General features: G+C 33.4%; 1 protein-coding gene, 1 long non-coding RNA gene and 1 pseudogene across 3 annotated transcripts; 2 read left to right on the top strand and 1 right to left on the bottom strand.

The window, feature by feature from the left end:
• Window positions 1–1,447: 1,447 nt before the first annotated feature.
• LOC145585165 (uncharacterized) lies at window positions 1,448–4,090 on the bottom strand. Its single transcript, XR_014100577.1, has 3 exons — window positions 3,974–4,090; window positions 2,136–2,198; window positions 1,448–1,574 (listed from the first exon to the last, which is right to left on the bottom strand). It is a non-coding gene; the product is annotated as an uncharacterized LOC145585165 (long non-coding RNA).
• A 505-nt stretch (window positions 4,091–4,595) lies between these two features.
• Window positions 4,596–14,861, top strand: LOC145585164 (histone-lysine N-methyltransferase ASHH1-like). 2 transcript variants are annotated; one of them, XM_081641895.1, is made up of 11 exons: window positions 4,596–4,839; window positions 5,078–5,229; window positions 10,239–10,395; window positions 10,866–10,952; window positions 11,416–11,500; window positions 11,611–11,704; window positions 11,789–11,987; window positions 12,521–12,555; window positions 13,076–13,143; window positions 13,237–13,403; window positions 14,289–14,861. In XM_081641895.1, the coding sequence occupies exons 2-11, from the start codon at window positions 5,099–5,101 to the stop codon at window positions 14,556–14,558; spliced, it is 1,293 nt and encodes a 430-aa protein (XP_081498021.1). In that variant the 5' UTR covers window positions 4,596–4,839; window positions 5,078–5,098; the 3' UTR covers window positions 14,559–14,861. The 2 variants fall into 2 exon arrangements, with proteins under 2 accessions (XP_081498021.1, XP_081498020.1); XM_081641894.1 differs by having other exon boundaries at window positions 13,076–13,403.
• Window positions 14,862–16,767: 1,906 nt separating this feature from the next.
• On the top strand, window positions 16,768–18,107 carry LOC145585163 (leucine-rich repeat receptor protein kinase EMS1-like; annotated as a pseudogene).
• The last annotated feature ends 1,847 nt before the right edge of the window (window positions 18,108–19,954 follow it).

The raw sequence follows: 19,954 nt of genomic DNA, 5'->3' as shown, positions 1-19,954 counted from the left end.
TCCATTACAATAACTCAGCTTTCCTTTTTCCAATTCTACCTTCAATTTTTCTCTCCTTAAGACCACCATAAACCCCTTCCTCTGCATCCTGCGTTTGCGCCGTCGCAACCATCTCCCCGTCGATTTCGAACACCTCCAACCTTGCTGCATCGAAGTTTGATAGATTAATTATTGCAGAATTTTTCTGTTGATCGGGTGAAGCATTTGCTGACTTACTTGGCAAAGTTTCCGTTGTTGGATGAGGATAATCGAACAACAAAGAATCGTGGCGCTACAGCTTGTTTTGATTGGGTTTTTATTGTTGTACATTGTTTTGATTTGAAGTATGGTTTTAGGGTTCGGTCAGGTTACTAGGTCGGTTAGGGGTTACTTGGTCAGGGTTACTCGGTCGGTTAGGGGTTAGTAGGTCGGGTAGGGGTTACTAGGTCGGTTAGGGGTTACTAGCTCAGAGGGGTTACTTCGTCGGAGGGGTTATTAGGTTGGTCTGGGGTTACTAGGTCGGAGGGATTACTAGGTTGGTTAGGGGTTACTAGGTCAAAGGGGTTACTTGTGTGATAGCTGGCCACACCGTATGGTCAACCACACACAAAACATGCTGTTATATAATTTAGTGGATGCCAATCATTTTAGTTGGTTAAATCAAGATCAAATTTCGTCTATGTCTCTGCCCTTTGTTCCTCAGTTCAAAGACTTCAAACTTAGTTGAGAAGAATTATTTCGAATTGTTAGGTTATGTTAGTTCACATGATTTGAATTTTGTTTTTATTAGATCTAACATGGTTTTCATAATTGACCAAAATTTGACCTTAATTTTACACTAATCTGTTAGATAAAATTGTCATAATGAGATATCATTAAATGCAATTCGTATTAATATGCGCTTTCCAAATATGAAATTTTCATTATTTTTTAACTTACAAAACAAATAAAAGATACTCAGTAGTTCGTAAGATTTGACGTGTTGTAGAGGTAGCTATTAGTTGTGGTGATAGTCGTAAGCTGTGCAAGTAACTGTTAGCCGTAAACATAGATAATTAAAATATGAATGTTCGATATATTAACGGTTAATTAGGTGTTACATATTCAATTTATTTAATTTTTTTTAAAAGTATAGTCTAAATTATTACTCAATTAACAACTACTTTTAATTTTAAGCTAATAATTAAGCTTTTGATATAAGTTACCTCTACAACTAAACTACCTTGACCACTACTTTGCTAAATATTAAACACTCAATTTATTTTTAAATAATCGTTAAAAGAGTAAAAGCTACTTCTTATTCTAAAACTAGTGCCAAACACGTCTTTAATCTAACTAGTTTTTAACCCGTGCGATGCACGACTGTTTATTGTATAGTAATTTTTTATTAAAAAAAAATATTACTCAAATAATATGGGATTTCAACATCATATATAATGAGTTCATATATAATAAGAAGAATAGAATAAAGCCATACAACCCGCCCCGCGACTAAGTGTTGGGATTATTATTTCTAATTTTTCCTTAGTATTTTAGCAAATGACCCATTGTTTTATTCTCGAAGACCAATTGTTCTTGTAAATCGTAATACACACCTGCAATACATAATATAAATAGTTTAGATTTATAAATAATTAAATTTGAAGATTTCAGCAATTAAGAAGATCTAGGGGGAAAAAAAAGCAATACCTCTGAAGTTCAAGGCATGATATAGGACTGATATATACTCATGTAAGTCCTAAACTAAATTATGAGTAACTAAAATGCATAATACATAAACAATATAGCAAACAGGCCAAACACAAGGCCTTAAAACAAATGAAAACTCATCATGCTGAATTAGCCTAATGAAACCCAAAAATGAAAAAGACGTAGGCATATATAAGAATTAAGAAGTGTTTACTTGTTTATTCACTGGTATTAACCCCTGAAAAATCCACTCAATAAGTCTGACATTTAAGAGTTTTTTTCCACCATAGAATCTGTCATTCCAAGTCATCATGGATATGCACCGGATATCTCGGTTCATTAATTTTAAATATTCTTTCTTTAACGAATAAATTAAACGCAGACAAGAAAAACTTTAAAACTGAAAAAAGCGACTGTAAATAAAACTGACGTTAAATTTTGTACTCGTAAGTAAATTAAGGAATTACTAGGATAGATAATGAGAGGGGTGCCGATAAGAGAGGAGAGAGAACGATCAGCTTTCATATTTCCTGAAAAAAGAAAAATCAAAACCAAAAAATTAAGAAGCCACAATCAAAATAAAATTTAAGGTAAAATTAGAAAACCTTACAGGATACATTTATTTTTGAAGACAAAAGAATTGAGAATAGTTTTTCCAACGAAAACCTTACCAAAAATAAATAAACTACTAAACAACAAAATAAGAAATTAAATTCAAATCTGAAATTTATAATTGCAGTAGGAAGAACATAAGAAAGATGAAACTCAGACCTTAAATTGAAATGAAGAATAGAAAAACTGATATTGTTGAAGGGAGGAGATGTATATATAAATTGATGAAGCGTCATCTATATGAATCTGAAAAAGATTGTTTTAGAAAAAAAAAAAAGAAAACGATAACTGCTTCCTTACACTAAAAAAAACAAGAAAAAAAAAGGTTGTTGTAAATTGACGAAGCGTCGTGTGAATGAACTGAAAAAGATTGGTTTTTTAAAACAAAAAACTGAAAATTAAGGAGGATAATTGCTTCCTCATTAAAAAAAATTTTAAAAAATGAAAAAACAAAAAAGATAACATGGCACTCCAAATTTCTTTTAAACTTTCTTGTTTTAAAATAATACTCCGTAGTACTGATTATGTTCGAAATAATCTAAATTGAACACGTACTTCCAATATTTTGATTTGAGTTACTAGCAAAGGATGTGTCTTAATAAACACTTCATTTTGATAAACAAAGAAACAAATGTAGTCTAATTTCAACTCACAATTTGAGAAAAAATTCAAATTACATACATCCTAATTTCAACATCAATTCTTATCTTTAATTCACATTAATTTCAACTTCAACTATAAAATGCAAGCTAAAACTCAACAAAATCAAGTAAGCAAACAAATCCACAATTCAACATACCCAATTATTCACAATCATCTAAACAAAATACTAAAAACAACAATCAAAATCAACAACATTCCTCATTTCAACTCCAAAGTAACTCAAATTCAAATCAAATTTTAGAGCTACTGACCAAATGAACACTAACCCTTTTACGATCAACAATCTAAGTGTTGGCGGCGGCCAAAGCGGTGCAGATTTTGACAAAATACTTCCTCTTTTTTTTCTTAGTTCACGTGTTTTAAATTTAACACTAAATTAGAAAAAAGATTAATATTCATTAATCACATTTCAAACACAAAATTAAACCAAATCATAGAAAAATATCATCAAAACTTTAAGCCTATGTTGCACAGAAACGGGAAACGGAAACGGAAACGGGGAAACGGGGAATCGGGGAAACGGATTTTTTAAAATCATGGGAAACGGGGACACGGAAAATACATGTTCAACGACAATAAGCTTAAATAAACTTCTCCTACTTGACATAAAAAAAATATATAATTGTTCAATTAATTATATTCTCAATAATCAATAAAGCACATAAAATTGCAAAACACATGTAATACTACTCCACTACTCTAGTATACACAATTATATAAAATTGAATTGCTTGAAAAGATACATTAAAAATTTAAATAAAAAAGTAGTACTAAGCATTCTATAAAACACGTGTAATACTACTCCTGTACTCCACTACTCCATTATATAAAATCAATGTACTCAGACTACTCACTACCAAACAAAAAACTAAAAAAGCATACTATTTCTATCAAGGCAATCAAGGAGCAGTGGAGAGCACCGATCAAGATCAAAGATTGAAAACCAAAACCAGAAATATAAAAATCGAACGGATCACAATCAAAATTGACACCAAAATACAGAAATCGGCCGGTGGTAATTGGTAATTACCTCGATGTTGTTCCGGCAACACGGTGACGGCGGCAAACAAGGGTCGGCAACTATGGAAACGGCAAGTCGGCAAAGGAGAACTATGAAATTGCTGCTCTACTGCTCGTAATAGGTAAAATCAAGGGTTTAATTGGTTTTTTTAAAGGGAAACGCTTATTTATAGTGAGAATTGAGTTTCCTAAGGGTTTCCAAACTTCCAAATTATGAGACGCGTATCCAAAATTTAGGAAACTCAGTAAACCGTTTCGAAACGCGTTTCGAAATGTGATACATTTCCGAAACGTTTCGAAGACGGTACGTCAGTTAAATTAGCCGTTTCCGTGCATCACAGCTTTAAGCGTGGGGTCATTAAATTAGAAAATGACTATGTAACATTTCTCAATCTTTTGTTTTTCTTTGGTACGATATTCATAAAAGAACACATATCTACAGATTCACTCATCAATATTTCTCACCTTTGAGATAAGTATTAGCTCATGAATTAAAAAACAATTATAAAAATATAAGAAAGAAAAAAGGGAAAGGGAATATGGGAGTTAGGAGTCTTGGGACATAAAGGGAAATATATGAGACCAATCTACTGTGTCAATACCCTTTAAGCCCAAAGCATGTATTTCCTTTTTAGTATTGTATAGATATGGCAGTTCCTAATATTGAGAAAATACAAGTTTATATCTGTAATAACACAAATGATATCGCAAAAGTGTGGGCAAAACCGCTACTTCACCTTATTCCTCGTCAATTTTATTCACTGTTGGAACTTTTCATTTTTATTTCTTCTGTACTCTCTGCCATTGAAGCGTACTCTGAATTCTCCATTGAAGCGGCTTCTGAGCTTTCTCTCCGCCATTTAAGCAGCTTCTGAGGTAATATGTTTATTTCTTTTCTCAACCTTCGAATATAAATTTCGCAATCTAGGGTTTCAATTATCAGTATAGTCAATTTAGGGTTCTTCTATGATGGATTAAACTGTTGATTGTTAACGCTGAATTTATGATGATTTTAATGAGCAATGCTGTTGCTGGAATATTGCTATGATGAAGCTAAGGGAAATTTATGTGATTTTTCGAGCCTAATTTGATAATTGAGTCAAATTAATTGCAGGAATTTGTTTATAACCCTTTGATGCTAGGACGAAACTATGAAAATGGATCTTTTTTCCCGGGGACGGCCTCCCATCGTGCCCTGGCTCAGGGACAGGCCTGCCAAGAAATCGGATACATACACATTGATCAAAACGAATTTTCATATAGGAAGTGAGATATCTTGGCCCTATCCTTTTCATTTTTAAATACTCCGTATATGTTGATGAAGGTCCATAATGTAGAGTATCATCGCGATTTGGTAAATTAGACATTCATTTATTAAGCAATTCTTGTTTGGTTCCATGAATTATATAGATTATTTATTGAACAAAGGAATCTGTAATTTGGCTTATTAATAGATTGGATTCCAAGCAACGTGGTTTTCGATCTTTCTTGTATAACCTGTTCAGTCACCTCTCCATTTTACATACCTCCACACTGCATGGTTTATCACCTCACCCTCCACCTCCACATGCCTTATTGCCTTTGGAATGCGACAATCTCCAATGATTGCTTACTTGGGTATATTCATCGGTCTATTTGTTTTACTAGCTATTAACTTTTTATTTCAGCTGGTAATGGTTGGCTATTATGGGATAGTTGTCACTTGTTAATGGTTTATCTAATAGGTTGATCAAAAGTGTTAAGCAAAATTAGTAAGCAGTACGTATCTATTACATAGTAAAAAAATGTAATGGAAATGATTGATTTTCTAGCCTTGTCCGCGTAGATTTGTCACATATATTCAGAAACGCGGTGGCTTTAGCTATGAGTAGTTGCCATGGCCCATGATAGAGAATTAGAGAATGGTTTGTTGGAGGAGAGACATGACGGTTTTATGGAGAATCATATCTATTCTCATTAGGGTGTAATTACTTGTATAATGAGACATCAATATGCAATCTTCAAATTACTTAAGTACTATACTAAATATAAATTGTTTCATAGGAGATTAACAAGTACTACAATTTTGACTTTTATTTAAGGGAGTAAACTTGTTGGAGTACTACACTTGGAAGAAACCCTCTCCAACTGAACATTATATATATATATATATATATATATATATATATATATATATATATATATATATATATATATATATATATATATATATATATATATATATATATATATATATATATATATATATATATATATATTTTTTCACATGATAGTAAAGCTGAAATGCACCCTGAACTTCTTTGATCCCATCGTTACCTAATTTCTGAATTTCTTCATCCTCTTTGATCCCATCGTTACCTAATTTATTCCACCCCCTCGTGAACTAAAAGGAGAATTATACTAGTGAATTGGTACTTTTTTTGGTCCAATAAAATTAATTGGGTAGTGAATTACAAACCTGTACTGAATCTCATACTGATGAATTGGGTAACACTGCTATGATCACATGTGTTGCTCTACTAGTTTACCTATGGGAAATGCAAGATGATTCTAGTCTTTGGGTTGAGGATTGTATACTTGTATAGCGAGATGGAAAAGAATGTTGCTGATAGGTATTACTTATTAAATAAACATGGTTGGGAAGTCCAGTGATTTTCAGAAAGTTTATTTAGTAATTATGTTTTAACTGGTGCTCCTTGTTAAAAGCATTTAGCATGCTTTGCTCAGCTCATTTGTTAATTGGAGATGATGTGAGTATGGTGAGAAGTAAGGACTTTAATAAAGGTGATGTGATTTCTTTTCTTCAGTCGTAGTTTAGGCTTTTCAAACTTTGATCAACAAAAGTATCCTAAGTAAGGACAAAAGTAAGGCTTCTATTTGGAGAGGTGAATAAAGATAGACATATTGGCTGTTGCATGGGATTTAGAAGTATCTATTATTGGAAAAGGGTTATCACTGCAGATTTCTGGGGATAAAGAGCTCTAATCTGAACTTCTGAAGTCCAAATTCTTCTGATGTGATCTTGTCTTATTGGTCCTTGAATAAGTGTGTTCTATGCCATGTTCACTGAGCGTAGTACTTAACAAGAAGTCTTTTGCCAAGATTCCTAGTTATATAAATGTTGCAATCCCTTAAAGTAGATTTTATAAATCCTCCTAGTAAGGGCATCTGTCTACCTCCTAATATATCCAAACCATCTTAGTCTTTCTCTCTCTCTTCTTGTTTTTTCCCCATCGCTTCTTAAGTTTTTACTTTTTTTTCTTATCAACTACATCAATTTGACCTCCCATTTGTTCCTATCAAGGACCATGTCTTTGACGAGTAGACGTAGACTTATTATCATTTCAATTCTTCTTGGGTTCATCATTTCTTCTCTTGCAATCCTTTCACCTTTACTTATTATAAATTTAAAATCATTTCTCCCAACTTACAAAGCAAGAGGAAAGGGTAAATATCATGCTTGAATCCTAATTTTTATTTATTTCTATACAGGGCCATGTTTTTTGTAAACTTTAGCAAGGCTAGATCCCTTTTTGTCTGACTTTGCCTCTTCTCCTCTTAACCTATACATACTATCTTAGTCTCGTTTATAGCAGCATTTCATCTATAGAAGCTATTCCCACCTTATCTCTTATCCTTTCATTCTTGACTCCATCTCTTAATTCATGGTCTCACATGAGCTTGAGCGTAATGAGTCTGAGCAGCACCCATGATATTTAATGGTATTTATTATGGTTGAGAACCTATTAGGCATTCTCCATAGGAGGCACCAATTTACAATGGATAACTGATTAATCAGTCTCTCCATTACCTATATAACCCCAAATATTTGAGACACTGTACTTTCATTTTATTATCTTCTCCAGTAATATCTTAAGGTCTGTGGTAGATCACATGTCCTCTAACTTACTCAAGTTCTATTTATTTCTTCAAAACAAGAAATCCATTGATTTTAAGGTTTCCCTCCTTATTTTATAACTTGTCATTGGCACCTTCTTTAGTCTTGGAATCTCATACACTGAAACTGTAATCAGAAAATAACGTACACCATGGTAATGCTCCTTGGATTGTTGTTCTTAAGCTTGTTATTATTGTGAAAAGGAATGGACTTAAAGTAGGTCCTATCATTGTGCTTATCTGGGCTGACGTGTCTATATTTAGGCCGATTAAGAAGCTTTGCCATCTTTCCTTGATGTGAAGCTCATCTAGGGCTTTTCCATCTTTGATGCATCTCACCTGATCAAGTTTAATGATTCCACTGTAGCCCTCACTAATCTAAATGTGTGCTTTCTCACTTTTTGTCCAATCATTGGTATAACAGTTAATATGCCCTATTTGTGGCTGATACAATTGTTTTCTTCACCCTTTTGTTAGCCATCCTGTACTTGTTCTTGTTTGCTACATTTTTTTTTTTTAAAAAAAAAGGATATGCTATTACCTAAGACCTTGTATGCCTCCCTCCTTGATATCTTGCCCTGAATTTCTTACCTCCTAAAATGATTTAGATGAACAGTATCAAGTATCTCGGGTTGTATCACCTCTTTGAAGGAGCCAAGGAGGGACACGTGTAGAATTGTTTAATGTGCTAGAAGAGAAATGTATGGACTCTAATATGTTTGTTAGTAGAATGTATAAGTTTTACGCTTCTGAATGCATTGAACATTTAGCACCTATATTCATCTATCACTAGGCAAATTCACACTGGAACTGTTTACTTATCTATAATAGAATATTGGTAATTGGTAGATTGGGTGTTTCTAAGAATTAGAAGAAAATGCTACTCCCTATAGAAATGGAAAATAGAAATGTTTATTATAGAATTCTAATTTGTTGTGTTTGACTGTGATCTCGCTATATCGCTATATCTGCAGTTGATTCTATATCTTTTGAGGGCAGTGTTTCAACTTTTCATTAATCATTACAATGAATTGAATAGTGATAACTTAGCTGACTATTGCACATGACTCTCTCCATTCTTACTTTTTTTTTTTTTTAGTGCTTTTAATTAGTAGTTTGGTTTGTTGCCTTTGATCAAGAGTTTAACATAAAAACCTTTCTGCATTTAAGGCTGCATTTGTTTACCTTCCCTTACCTCATCCTAGGTTGGGGTCTTGTTAGAAACATAAGAGTGATGACTTGATATGGTATTATTGATTTTGAATGATTTGTTAAAGTGCATTTTGCCTCCCTCCTATAAGAATCAATTTTAATTATGTAGTGATGGGTGCTCCTTGCTAGTTGGTTACTCACTTCATGACTATTTTATGGTCTATATTTGTCTTTCACCTAAGGAAAAGTGGAAAAATCTTTAGTTTATTGTGGTGTGAAGCTGTGAGGAGAAGAAACAAGGATGTAATGATAGGAGCAGAATAACAAATTGCATATTAACAACCTTAGGCCCTGTTATTTAGAGCTGCTCTGCTGTGCTTCAATTTCTCTACTCAGCTTAAAAATAATAATTAATATTGAATTATAATAATTATAATAACTAATATTTAATAATAATAATAAATAATTAATATTTAATAATTATTATTATAATAATAATTAATATTTAATAATAATAATAATAATAATAATTGATTTTTTATAATAAAAATTAATATTTAAAAATAATAACTAATATTTAAAGATAATAATAATAATAATTAATATTTAATAATAATAATAATAAATAATTAATAATTAATAATAATAATAACAAATAATTAATATTTAATAATAATAATAATATTAACAATAACAACAACAACAACAACAACAACAACAACAACAACAACAACAATAATAATAATAATAATAATAATTAATACTGAATAATATTTAATGATTATAATAATAAATCTGATCTGCTCGGGCCTTACTTGTTTATCACTTGTCTAAAGTTGCAAGTTTCAAATTCCTCTCTAATCATTCTCACTTGTTGGCGACCTGTCAATTTGATGCTCATAGACATCCATTTTCATGTTCAACAAAGTGCAATTGTTACAGAGAAATATGTTCTCTTTATCTATAATGTATTTCGATTGAATGGGTTGTAAGTTGACCTCTATAGTTGTGAATTTAGTGATTGATTGTTGTAATTTCAATTGTAATTTGTATGGCTAACTTTGTTGTGTGAACTTATTGGATCCTCTTTGACCATGCATGTGGTGGTGTTACCTACTATTTTCTTATCTCGTTGCTATTGTCATTTTTGGTATTGTTATCCATGTGTTTGTGTTCTTATTTTGTGACAATCAATTTTTACCATTAACATTTTATATGTTTTTTAGGCATAAGAAGCAGAAAGAGGAAGATATTGTCATTTGTGAATGCAAATTCAATCCTAGTGACCCTGAGAGTGCTTGCGGTGATGGATGTTTGAATGTACATACCAGTACAGAGTGCACTCCTGGTTATTGCCCTTGTGGTGTAGTTTGTAAGAATCAGGTGATTTGCTGTGCTTCCCATCATCATCTATTATGTCATTAGGATGTTTGTTTGTGATATCTTTACTTCTTCGTTCCAAATTGGGCTTCTAAAATAAGCATATCTGCTCACCTGGAACAAAGAAAGAGTTTGAAAAAGTAGGGAAGGAAATACTCTGGCTGACTGTGCAGATAAATTTTATTTAGATCATAATGGCACTAATGACGGGCACGCTCCCCTTGGTGCCATTGTATTGGAGTTTCTGAGTTTCATTTTATGATGTAAAGCGTTGCTGGGATGCTGTAATTTATCCCCTCTTCACATAGTTTCTTAGAAATTGTCATGTAGTCAACTTTCTTTTGTTGGGTACTATGCAGTCAGCTTTTACCATTGCTAACAACAAGTCTCTGTAAGAATTATCTGTGCTATGTATACCCATAATACAAAATTCTGTTTCTTCTTTCAATTCCTGATATGCATTTTCTTTACAGAAATTTCAGAAATGTGAATATGCAAAAACCAAGTTATTCACAACCAATGGTCGTGGATGGGGTCTTCTTGCTGATGAAGAAATTAAGGTATTGGTCATTTAAAAGCTTAAACTACTTTCCATCATTTTACTGTTGACTTACTCTGTTTTTTTACTTAAGTTACTTTACCAACGCTGTATGATCGGGTTCTGATGGCCAGTGTGTCCTTTTCTGCGTGTGACTCTTGAAAGTGTTCCTACCTAAGAATGAGGTTGCTCTACTGCTTTTGATGACCTCACACTTTTTATTATGTCTTTCTATATTGATTTTTTTAAAGTGAATTCATGACGGAACTCAATATCTGTATAATTAATCCGTGAACTTAAATGTATGTGGATAGGTGAACTTAAATGTATGTGGATAATCCGTTAAAATTAAATGTATGTGCAGTTTTTCTTACTTGCGTTAGTTATTTGTTATACTTTGGTGTCAATGAAGTGCCACCGGAATCTCATTTTTCACAATCTATTTCATTTTTCAATCCATCTAACTCCTTTGCTCAATCCCTCAGGCTGGACAGTTCATCATTGAATATTGTGGTGAAGTAATCTCATGGAAAGAAGCTAAGAGTAGAGCTCAAGCTTATGAAACCCAAGGTATGTTGTTTATCTTTGGCATTGGTAAATTTGAATTTAAGTTCCTTGAAAACCTGCTGTTGTTGGTTGGAGGTTGCTTAATAAAACTCGGGAATTTTTCTCACGTCAAGGTCTCAAGGATGCATACATTATATCTCTTAATGCCTTCGAATCAATTGATGCAACTAGGAAGGGAAGCCTCGCTAGATTCATCAATCATTCATGGTGAGACTTACACATAATTTTGTGACTTGTACAATCCAAGTATAATCCTCTCACTGCATTCACTCTTTTACTTTGATTTCACAGTCATCCAAATTGTGAAACAAGGAAGTGGACAGTGTTGGGGGAAATAAGGGTTGGCATATTTGCTAAGCACGATATTTCAGTTGGAACAGAACTAGCATATGATTACAACTTTGAATGGTACGGTGGTGCAAAGGTGCGGTGTCTCTGTGGTGCTGCTAGTTGTTCTGGATTTCTCGGGGCAAAATCTCGTGGTTTCCAGGTAAAATAAGTGATGATTGGGAGGTTATGAGTGCAATATTGAGCTATACCCTTTGTCTAGGATTCATGTGTTGCAATCATAAGCTGATTTCATGGTATTTAACTTCAGATATATTTTAAAATAACGCTTAAACGCAGTACATAAATAATTTTAATAAAATGGGATGTTTCAGATCTCTTGAATGGATATGGGCAAGTTTTTTGTTGTAGGATATGTAATTCATATCAGCTAGCGACAAATAATCTAGTAAATTGGCTCCGTATTATCTATCTTGGTAAATTCACCCGTATCAGGCAATGCCTAGACGTAAATAGGACGGGTTTCTTCTACTGTTAATTCTGAAATAAAAGGGAGCGGAGTTTTTCCACTGCAGATACTGTTCTGTTGGTGATTGCATTTTTGCAAGATGCAATATATGTCAATGTAGTCGTCACCTGTTTTTTATTTTTGCATTTCCGATTTATATTACTTCCAATGTAAAGGTTCTTATATTGCTCTATTAAGCTAATTTTTTCACTCTCTTGTTCATACAGGAAGACACGTATCTGTGGGAAGATGATGATGACAGGTAAGATCTGATTACAGACACTAACGGTCTTGTGTGCAGCTTTCAACTGTCTATTTTTGTATTATTTATTATTTATATTTTTTATGTAGCTTATATCTAATCTGAAAATCTTAAGTTGACAAAATTGTTTTCCAGTGATCTTGCTCAATCTGTTTCTCATTTTTCCTTTTTAGTTTGAAGCTTCTATTCAACATTTTATTCAACTACTATCTTTTTCTCTCCTTACTGTCCTCCAGGACTTAAATAGGCATAAAAGACTTCATATGATTTTTCCTAATTTATTTTTCATGCTGATATTTCTTTAGAGCTAGGTTTTCTGGAATATTCCATACTTAAGCTGATTAGTACCTGTAGTTTATTGTCAGAGCCCCTCCCTAGGGATGCAGTTATGGTTCTTACCTTTTTGTGTAGGTCTATCAGTCTATGTCTTTTTAGTAATTTACTTGGCGATATGATAGTTAGATAGTGTCAAATCATGTATATAGACATTAACCTATCAGCTTTTTTTTTTTTTTCACAGATACTCCGTTGAGAAAATTCCTCTGTATGACTCCGCTGAAGATGAAGCTTCAATGCAAACGGTTACAAGTACAAACTCCTCCAAAATTGAATTTATGATGGATGCTGATCATAAAATTGATTCTACTCTGCTGAATATTGATCCACTTGCTTCTATTCCAGCAAATGGTCTTGCATCCATCTCCCGAAACTATCCTCTAGCTAAGAAAAAGCTAAAACGTTTGCCCAAGGGGAAGTCTAAAAATTTGGCACAAAAGGAATTTAATGCTAAATATGTTGTCTCCCTTCTAGAAGCAAAAGAAGCACAACAAGAGATCCTGATGTATGAGGTATAAATTGGAGCTCTGACTGGCTTTTCCATAAATTTTCAGTTTTCCTTGGCTGCGTCTGACTGGTCTAATAGGCTTTAGTGTTAACACATTCTTTTGATTTTTCTTAGTCTCATGATGGTTTTCAATCATACCCGTCTATGATGTTAAGTGAAGTGTTTTTTTACCTTTCTTGTGCAAGTGTACTCTAGGTGCCTATGTGCTTTTGCAGTATGTAGTAGGTCTAAGTAGTTCATATGTATGCTCCATTGGAGTATTGTTAAAATTTTGGCTACAATAATCGAACGTACTACTACCTTGTTTTTGTGTATGATTTCACTAATTCTGCCTTGTCATACCCTTTGTAAGCAATTTGTCTTTTGTGGCCATTTACAAAAAAATCTTTGTACTAAGTTAAATTGGTTGGGGGTAACCGGGTGAGTGGTGATGCCATGCATCCTGACTACCCAACCTTACGTTAATGTATACTGAGTTGTCACTGTTGCTTTGCTTTATCAGGGCTGCATTACCAATGGTTAATACCACATTATGTGGGTTCAGTCTTTGACTTAATTGATGTTGCATGGTTTTGCAGCCTTTTTTCACCTTCTTTTTGGGATTATATGGTGGTAAATCTGGCAAGTGTAGATTAGTAGTCTTCCGGGTTCCTTATTAGATTATTTCTAGTGGTTCTAGCTGTTTTTTGTACAATTTCTGATGACTGTACACTCCCAAAGTATGAATGGAGCTTAGTGCTAGCATCCTCAACCTACGTTTCCAAATTTAGCAATTACAGCTGTTTATTTTGTTCCTGAATTCCAGCTTATAAGAACTTGAGTTATCATAACTAGCTGTAGACAAATATTTTTTCCGGGGTTTTTGTCTCAATGTTTGTTTATTGTGCAGGAAATGAAAACTGATGCAAGCTCCAATCTTGAATCTTTGTACAATGAAATAAGACCCGCTATTGAAGAACATGAAAGAGATACACAAGATAGTGTACCAACAAGTGTAGCAGAGAAGTGGATAGATGCAAGCTGTGTAAAATTGAAATCCGAATTTGATCTATATTTCTCTATCATTAAGAATGTCGTGTGCGCTCCAAAGAAGTCTCGTGACGTCAGGCAACCAGGTAATGATATGGATAATGGAGTTATGCTGTTGACTAATCAATGATATCATGCATACTGTTAATCTAACCTGTAGTTTCAATTGTTTCACATTAAGGTTGTAAAAATGAGAAGCGAATAGGAATAGGTTTGCCAACTGTTGTAGTTGTAGGCAACCTCATTTTTATCTGTTGGAGTAGACACTAGACAAATGTACATTGCAATTATTCTTGTCCTGCAGAATGATTTTTTTTTTTTCAAGAAAAAAAGTAGAGGTTAGAAGTACGAGATGTAAGATTTGTAATTTTCTGTGGGAAGGATTTGTAAATTTACCAATTTGCTTGATTGTTCAAGTTTTGGAACGATTACTCCGATTAATGATTACTCGTTCATTGGCTTTAAAAAGAAGTTCCATTATACTCCGTTTCTTTTTTAGTAGAATTTTTTGGGCTTTTGTAAATTTTAGTAGTATTTATTTATTTTATTTTTAAAATTTCCCAGGAATTTATTTGTGTTGAATTTTATGCTTATATAGAATTTTCTGGGCTTCTATTTGAAAAGGATTTTGATTTGGCTTGGGAGCTTGTGAATGTTGTGATGTTCACTACTTTGGATGTCTGAGATCAGACTAGATTTTTTTACTTGTATTTGGGCTCAAAATAATTTTAATTATTCCTTACAAATTGTTATTCACAGTACCTTTCAATTGATATAGTTTTCCTATAATCGGGTAGAACAATTGTGTTTAATTGTGTTATTGTTAGATGATCGGAGCAGCTATATTGCTATAAGAATTAATGAAACAAGTCGTATTGAAATATAATACGTAGTATGAGATATTGTTCCTGTTGATTATTGACAATGAACTTGAATATGAATCGAACCTAATGAAGCCGTATCAACCCAAATTTAGAATTGGATTACTCCTTTTCACCCTCTGAACAAGGACGATAAATAGATAGAGCCTTTATAAATGTACTTCACTACTTTGTATGTTATAACCACATATGTAGCTGATGACATTAGACTATTAGTTAATTTACAAGATCTCTTGGATATTATGTATGATAATAATGATACTTTTAGCTTTATTGTTGATAGATTATTGGTATTGGACGCTTGTGTTATTGCGTCCTTAACATGTAATAACGGCCATTTTACTCAATTTGAGTAACATGAATTATTACTCAAAGGGCACATTAGTAATTTTCAGTGGCATTAGTAAGGGCAAATTAGGACAATTTTTTGTACTCAAATTGAGTAGAAATGGTGGTGAGAAAGAAGTGATTTCAATGGAGCTCATGACTTTCAATGGAGCTCAAGACCGGCCTTCAATGGGGAAATTTAGTGGAAGAAGATAACACTCCTACCATTTAGGGTTAACCTTGCCATTCTATTCTCTATCTATTCTTAGGGTTTTTGTTTAACTCGATGACAGAGTCGTCGAAAATGGTTGCGGAGGAAGAAGATAATGGCGATCCGGTGACTTAAGGAGGAAGAAGACCATGGCGGCGACTCCGATGTAGCTTTGTTTGGCTTCTTGGTGAACCTTTCACCACAGAATCCGGTTTCTTTCGATTGCTTTTGCTTTCTCTCTCCTTGACCTGTGCTTTAGAATATTATTATTGCGTATTTTAAAGCAAGTATTTACCACATTGCCATTTAAGTAACAACCTTTGTTACTCATTATGAGTAACCTGGGTTAGTAAATCCAAGTTACTCAATTTGAGTAACATGAATTGTTACTCAAAGGGCACATTAGTAATTTTCAGTGGCAGTTGAGTAACCAGGGTTAGCTCATTATGAGTAACCTGGGTCAGCTCTATTTTCCTCCTTTAGAATAAGAGTTTGAACACAATTTTTAAGCAACTTAAAAACAAACATGAATGAACTTATAAATTAAAAAAATTGAGTTGTTGTGAGCTAAGAACACATAAATGTTCAAGGTAGGCTCAATTTGTTAATGAGCTTATTTTACAATTTTTATTCAACCAAATTTATTTATTATTAGTGAATAAATAATGACCGAACTTTTTACAAGTATATTGACTCATAGACAACTTACACGTACATTTTCTTAGGAAGCCAAAGAACAAACAAAGAAATGGTCCAAACTATTGCTTAAAAGTTACTCGTACTCTACGAAGGGAAAGAGTAGAATTGGAAGACCACCCATAAATTCTCACTTCGTTTGTCTTCATTGCAAAAGGTACAACACTGACCGTTGACTTGTTGACTTACAAAGTCAAAAGTTAACACCTTCCTCGAACCTACCTTTCTTTTACTATGATCACTCAATTGATTGAAAACATTCTCACTCACACTATTAATCCTATCCTTAGCTTCCATTTTTAATTTCTCCTCCAAAATGGATCAACGTCTTGATTTCTTCATTGCAGGACTATCTTGCTTCATTCTTATTATCTCTCTCCCCCTCCTCCTCATGATCCTATGCGCTAAATGCAAACTAAACCACCACCGCCGCCCTCGTAGCCAGCTCCCCGTGTCGCGCTCTACCTTGCCACCCGTCGATGGTTCGCCCTATATCTCCACCTCTTTTGATCCGGTTCTTTGCCAACTCTCCATGCCTGAGCTCTTCGAAGCTACGAACGGGTTTGATCCTAAGCTCATCATAGGGGATGGTAGTTTTGGCCTTGTGTATAAAGCTAAGCTACCCTCTAGTGTCACTGTCGCGGTTAAGAAGCTAGGCGAGGATGCTTTCCAAGGGCTTCGTGAGTTTAGGGCGGAGATGGAAACCTTGGGGAGACTTCGTCACCAGAATATTGTAAAGATTTTAGGTTATTACGTGTCGGGTTCGGATTGGGTTCTTATTTATGAGTTTGTTGAGAAAGGGACCAATGGTTACAAGACATGTCATCGTTGTCATTTAATTCTTGGTGGGTCCTTTGTCTTGGGATTTGAGGGTTAAGATTATTAAAGGGGTGGCTAATGGGCTTGCTTTTTTGCATGGACGGGATGTTGCAATTGTACATAGAGATATTAAGGCTAGTAATGTGTTATTAGATAATGAATTTGAGGCTCATATAGCTGATTTTGGTTTGGCTAGGAGGATTGAAGGGGCTAACTCCCATGTTTCCACCCAAGCCGCCGGGACCATGGGTTATATGCCTCCAGAGTACCTAGGGGGTTGCCCGACTGCTTCTATGAAAGGTGATGTGTATAGCTTCGGAGTTTTGATGTTCGAGGTGGCTACAGGTAAGCGGCCTAATATGCCCGTTCGGGAGGACGGACGTGAGATTTGGATGTTGGAGTGGGCTAAGAAAAAAATAGGTGAAAGAAAACATGTTGAGGTATTATACATTAGTGTACCTAGGAAAGACTTGAGAGAAGATGAGGTTTATGAATTTTTCAAGATTGCCAATTTGTGCACTAACCAATGGCATTACGAACGTCCTTCTATGTGTAATGTTGTGGAAATGTTAAATCATATTAGTGTAGATTCACAAAAAGTGTAAGATTGTATGTAGTTTTGTAAAAATAAAAATTATATTAATAGAATTCATGTTGCTCAAAGAAGAAACATAATGAATAATGAAGTATACATTTAGAATAAAAAACTATATGCAGTTATTTTTGTGACTTGTATACCTTTAAATGATGTATGAATGTATCAGTGTATTATATGATTGTATCCTATTGAAACCTGGTAAAAAAAATTGCATTAATATATCAATTTCTCAAGGTAAGTAACCTAGATATTGTCTTTATGTTTGGTTTGTAATTGTATGTGAGTTAAGATAACTTATCCGTGTACACATGGTTTGCCTTTAAAAAAAAAAAAAAAACTTAAAGGGAGTATATATTTGAAGGAGGTGGTTTTATTTTTTATTTTTTACTAGCTTATCTCCCATGCGATGCACGGTTTAAATAAATAAAATTTGTTAATTTGTTTGTTTTATTGAATTCAAATTGATTGTCCCAAGTAATTGATACTTTAGCCGCTTTATATTGTTCTTTTTTACTGGGGCAATTTATCTCACAAAAAAATTCAAAAGTAGGAAGAAGAATATAAATCGAAAAGAGTAATATTCTTAGTAAGCCTGAATAACAATGATAATATAACATGGAAATAGGAGTATTAGTTAATTGAGATAAGTACGGTAAGTATAACATGGACAATATAAATGATGCATTATAAAAGGATAATTAGAAAAACGTACAACTATATCCTTCATATCCCACTTTTATAGGACATACTAGTTTAGTGTTGTAAATTTAAATTACTTATTTAATTATGTAAAATGTATGTAAATTATCACGTTATAATTTTTTTGTAACATGCAATAAACTTTTGGGCGGGAAAATGTTTTATAATAAGTTGACACGTGTATAGAGGAAAGTTGATATCAGCGGTTGATACTTTAGTATATTTATAGAAGTTTTTTTTAATTATTTATTTATTTATTTATTAATTTTTTTTTAATAAAAAAACCAAAAAAGCATCTAGGCGCATAGTCCCTATTTACAAAGTTTGTAAATAGGAGGGCATTTTTGTAAATTCGGCTGGCTGACTCAACAAATGAAAATAGCTTTCTTTTATTTAAATTGTTGACCTTATGTTGACCCCGTTATTTTTTAAAATTTAACGGAGGAAGTGAAAAGGCAAAGGAAGTGAAAAGGCAAATGAGTTTTTACTTTTTATTACTGATAGTTATTTCTCTCTCTTTTAACCCATTTGTTTCTCTCTCTTAAGTTCTCTGGTTTCTTCTCTTCTTACCTCCTTCGTCGTCGTTTGTGTTTCAAGGGCTTCATCAGAGCTTGTGATGTGGGATAATTGAAGTGAATTGGTGAATTCCTGTCATATTAGGTATGTCTTTGAATTGTGCAAGTTCTGGGTTTTGTTGAATTTGTTTGGGTGTTTAACGTGATCGGTGGTAGGGTGTGAGTTAGTATGAATTTGCGTTTGCGAGTGTTATTCATGTCATTTTTGGCCAAATTGTGTAGAATTTAATGTTATTTGCAAGTTATTACCTTCTAATTTTGGGAAATGCAGGTCAGTTAGGGTTTGTGGTTAGTGTTGTTCATGTCGATTCCGTTAATGTCAATTGTGGCGAAATTGTTTAGTGTATAATGGTTTTTGCGATTTATTACCTTCGAACTTTGGAAAAAGCTGGTTTGTGATTAGGGTTTGACTCAAAAAAATTGAAGTTTGTTGTGGATCTTAGTTGGATGTGTTTTATACTCTCTTATTTAGTTATTCATGCATGAGGAGGTGTTGGATGTGTTTTATACTCACTTATTTAGTTTATATATCGAAAGAATGTTGAGTATGTTAAATTCTATGCTTATGAGTAGGGTAATTGACGTCCTCCCTTATTCTGGAGTTTGATCTTAGCTGTTTGGAAACCCATTTTTAAAGCTATTGGTGAATATAGGACGAAATCATTGTGTAAATGAAGTGTATTGATTCCATTGGTTGTATGAAAATGGATGAGTAAGTGC

Source organism: Chenopodium album, chromosome 16 (assembly GCF_948465745.1).
Source record: "Chenopodium album chromosome 16, dcCheAlbu1.1, whole genome shotgun sequence".
Taxonomy (NCBI): Eukaryota; Viridiplantae; Streptophyta; class Magnoliopsida; order Caryophyllales; family Amaranthaceae; genus Chenopodium; species Chenopodium album.
This window is presented reverse-complemented; position numbering and strand designations above follow the sequence as displayed.

Bases quoted from the DNA above. Each gene is read 5' to 3' on its own strand.
- LOC145585164 (XM_081641894.1), top strand. From the start codon at position 5,099: ATGCTAGGACGAAACTATGAAAATGGATCTTTTTTCCCGGGGACGGCC. The intron at 5,230-10,238 runs GTGAGATATCTT...TATGTTTTTTAG, and splicing joins AACGAATTTTCATATAGGAA to GCATAAGAAGCAGAAAGAGG. The intron at 11,705-11,788 runs GTGAGACTTACA...TTGATTTCACAG, and splicing joins AGATTCATCAATCATTCATG to TCATCCAAATTGTGAAACAA.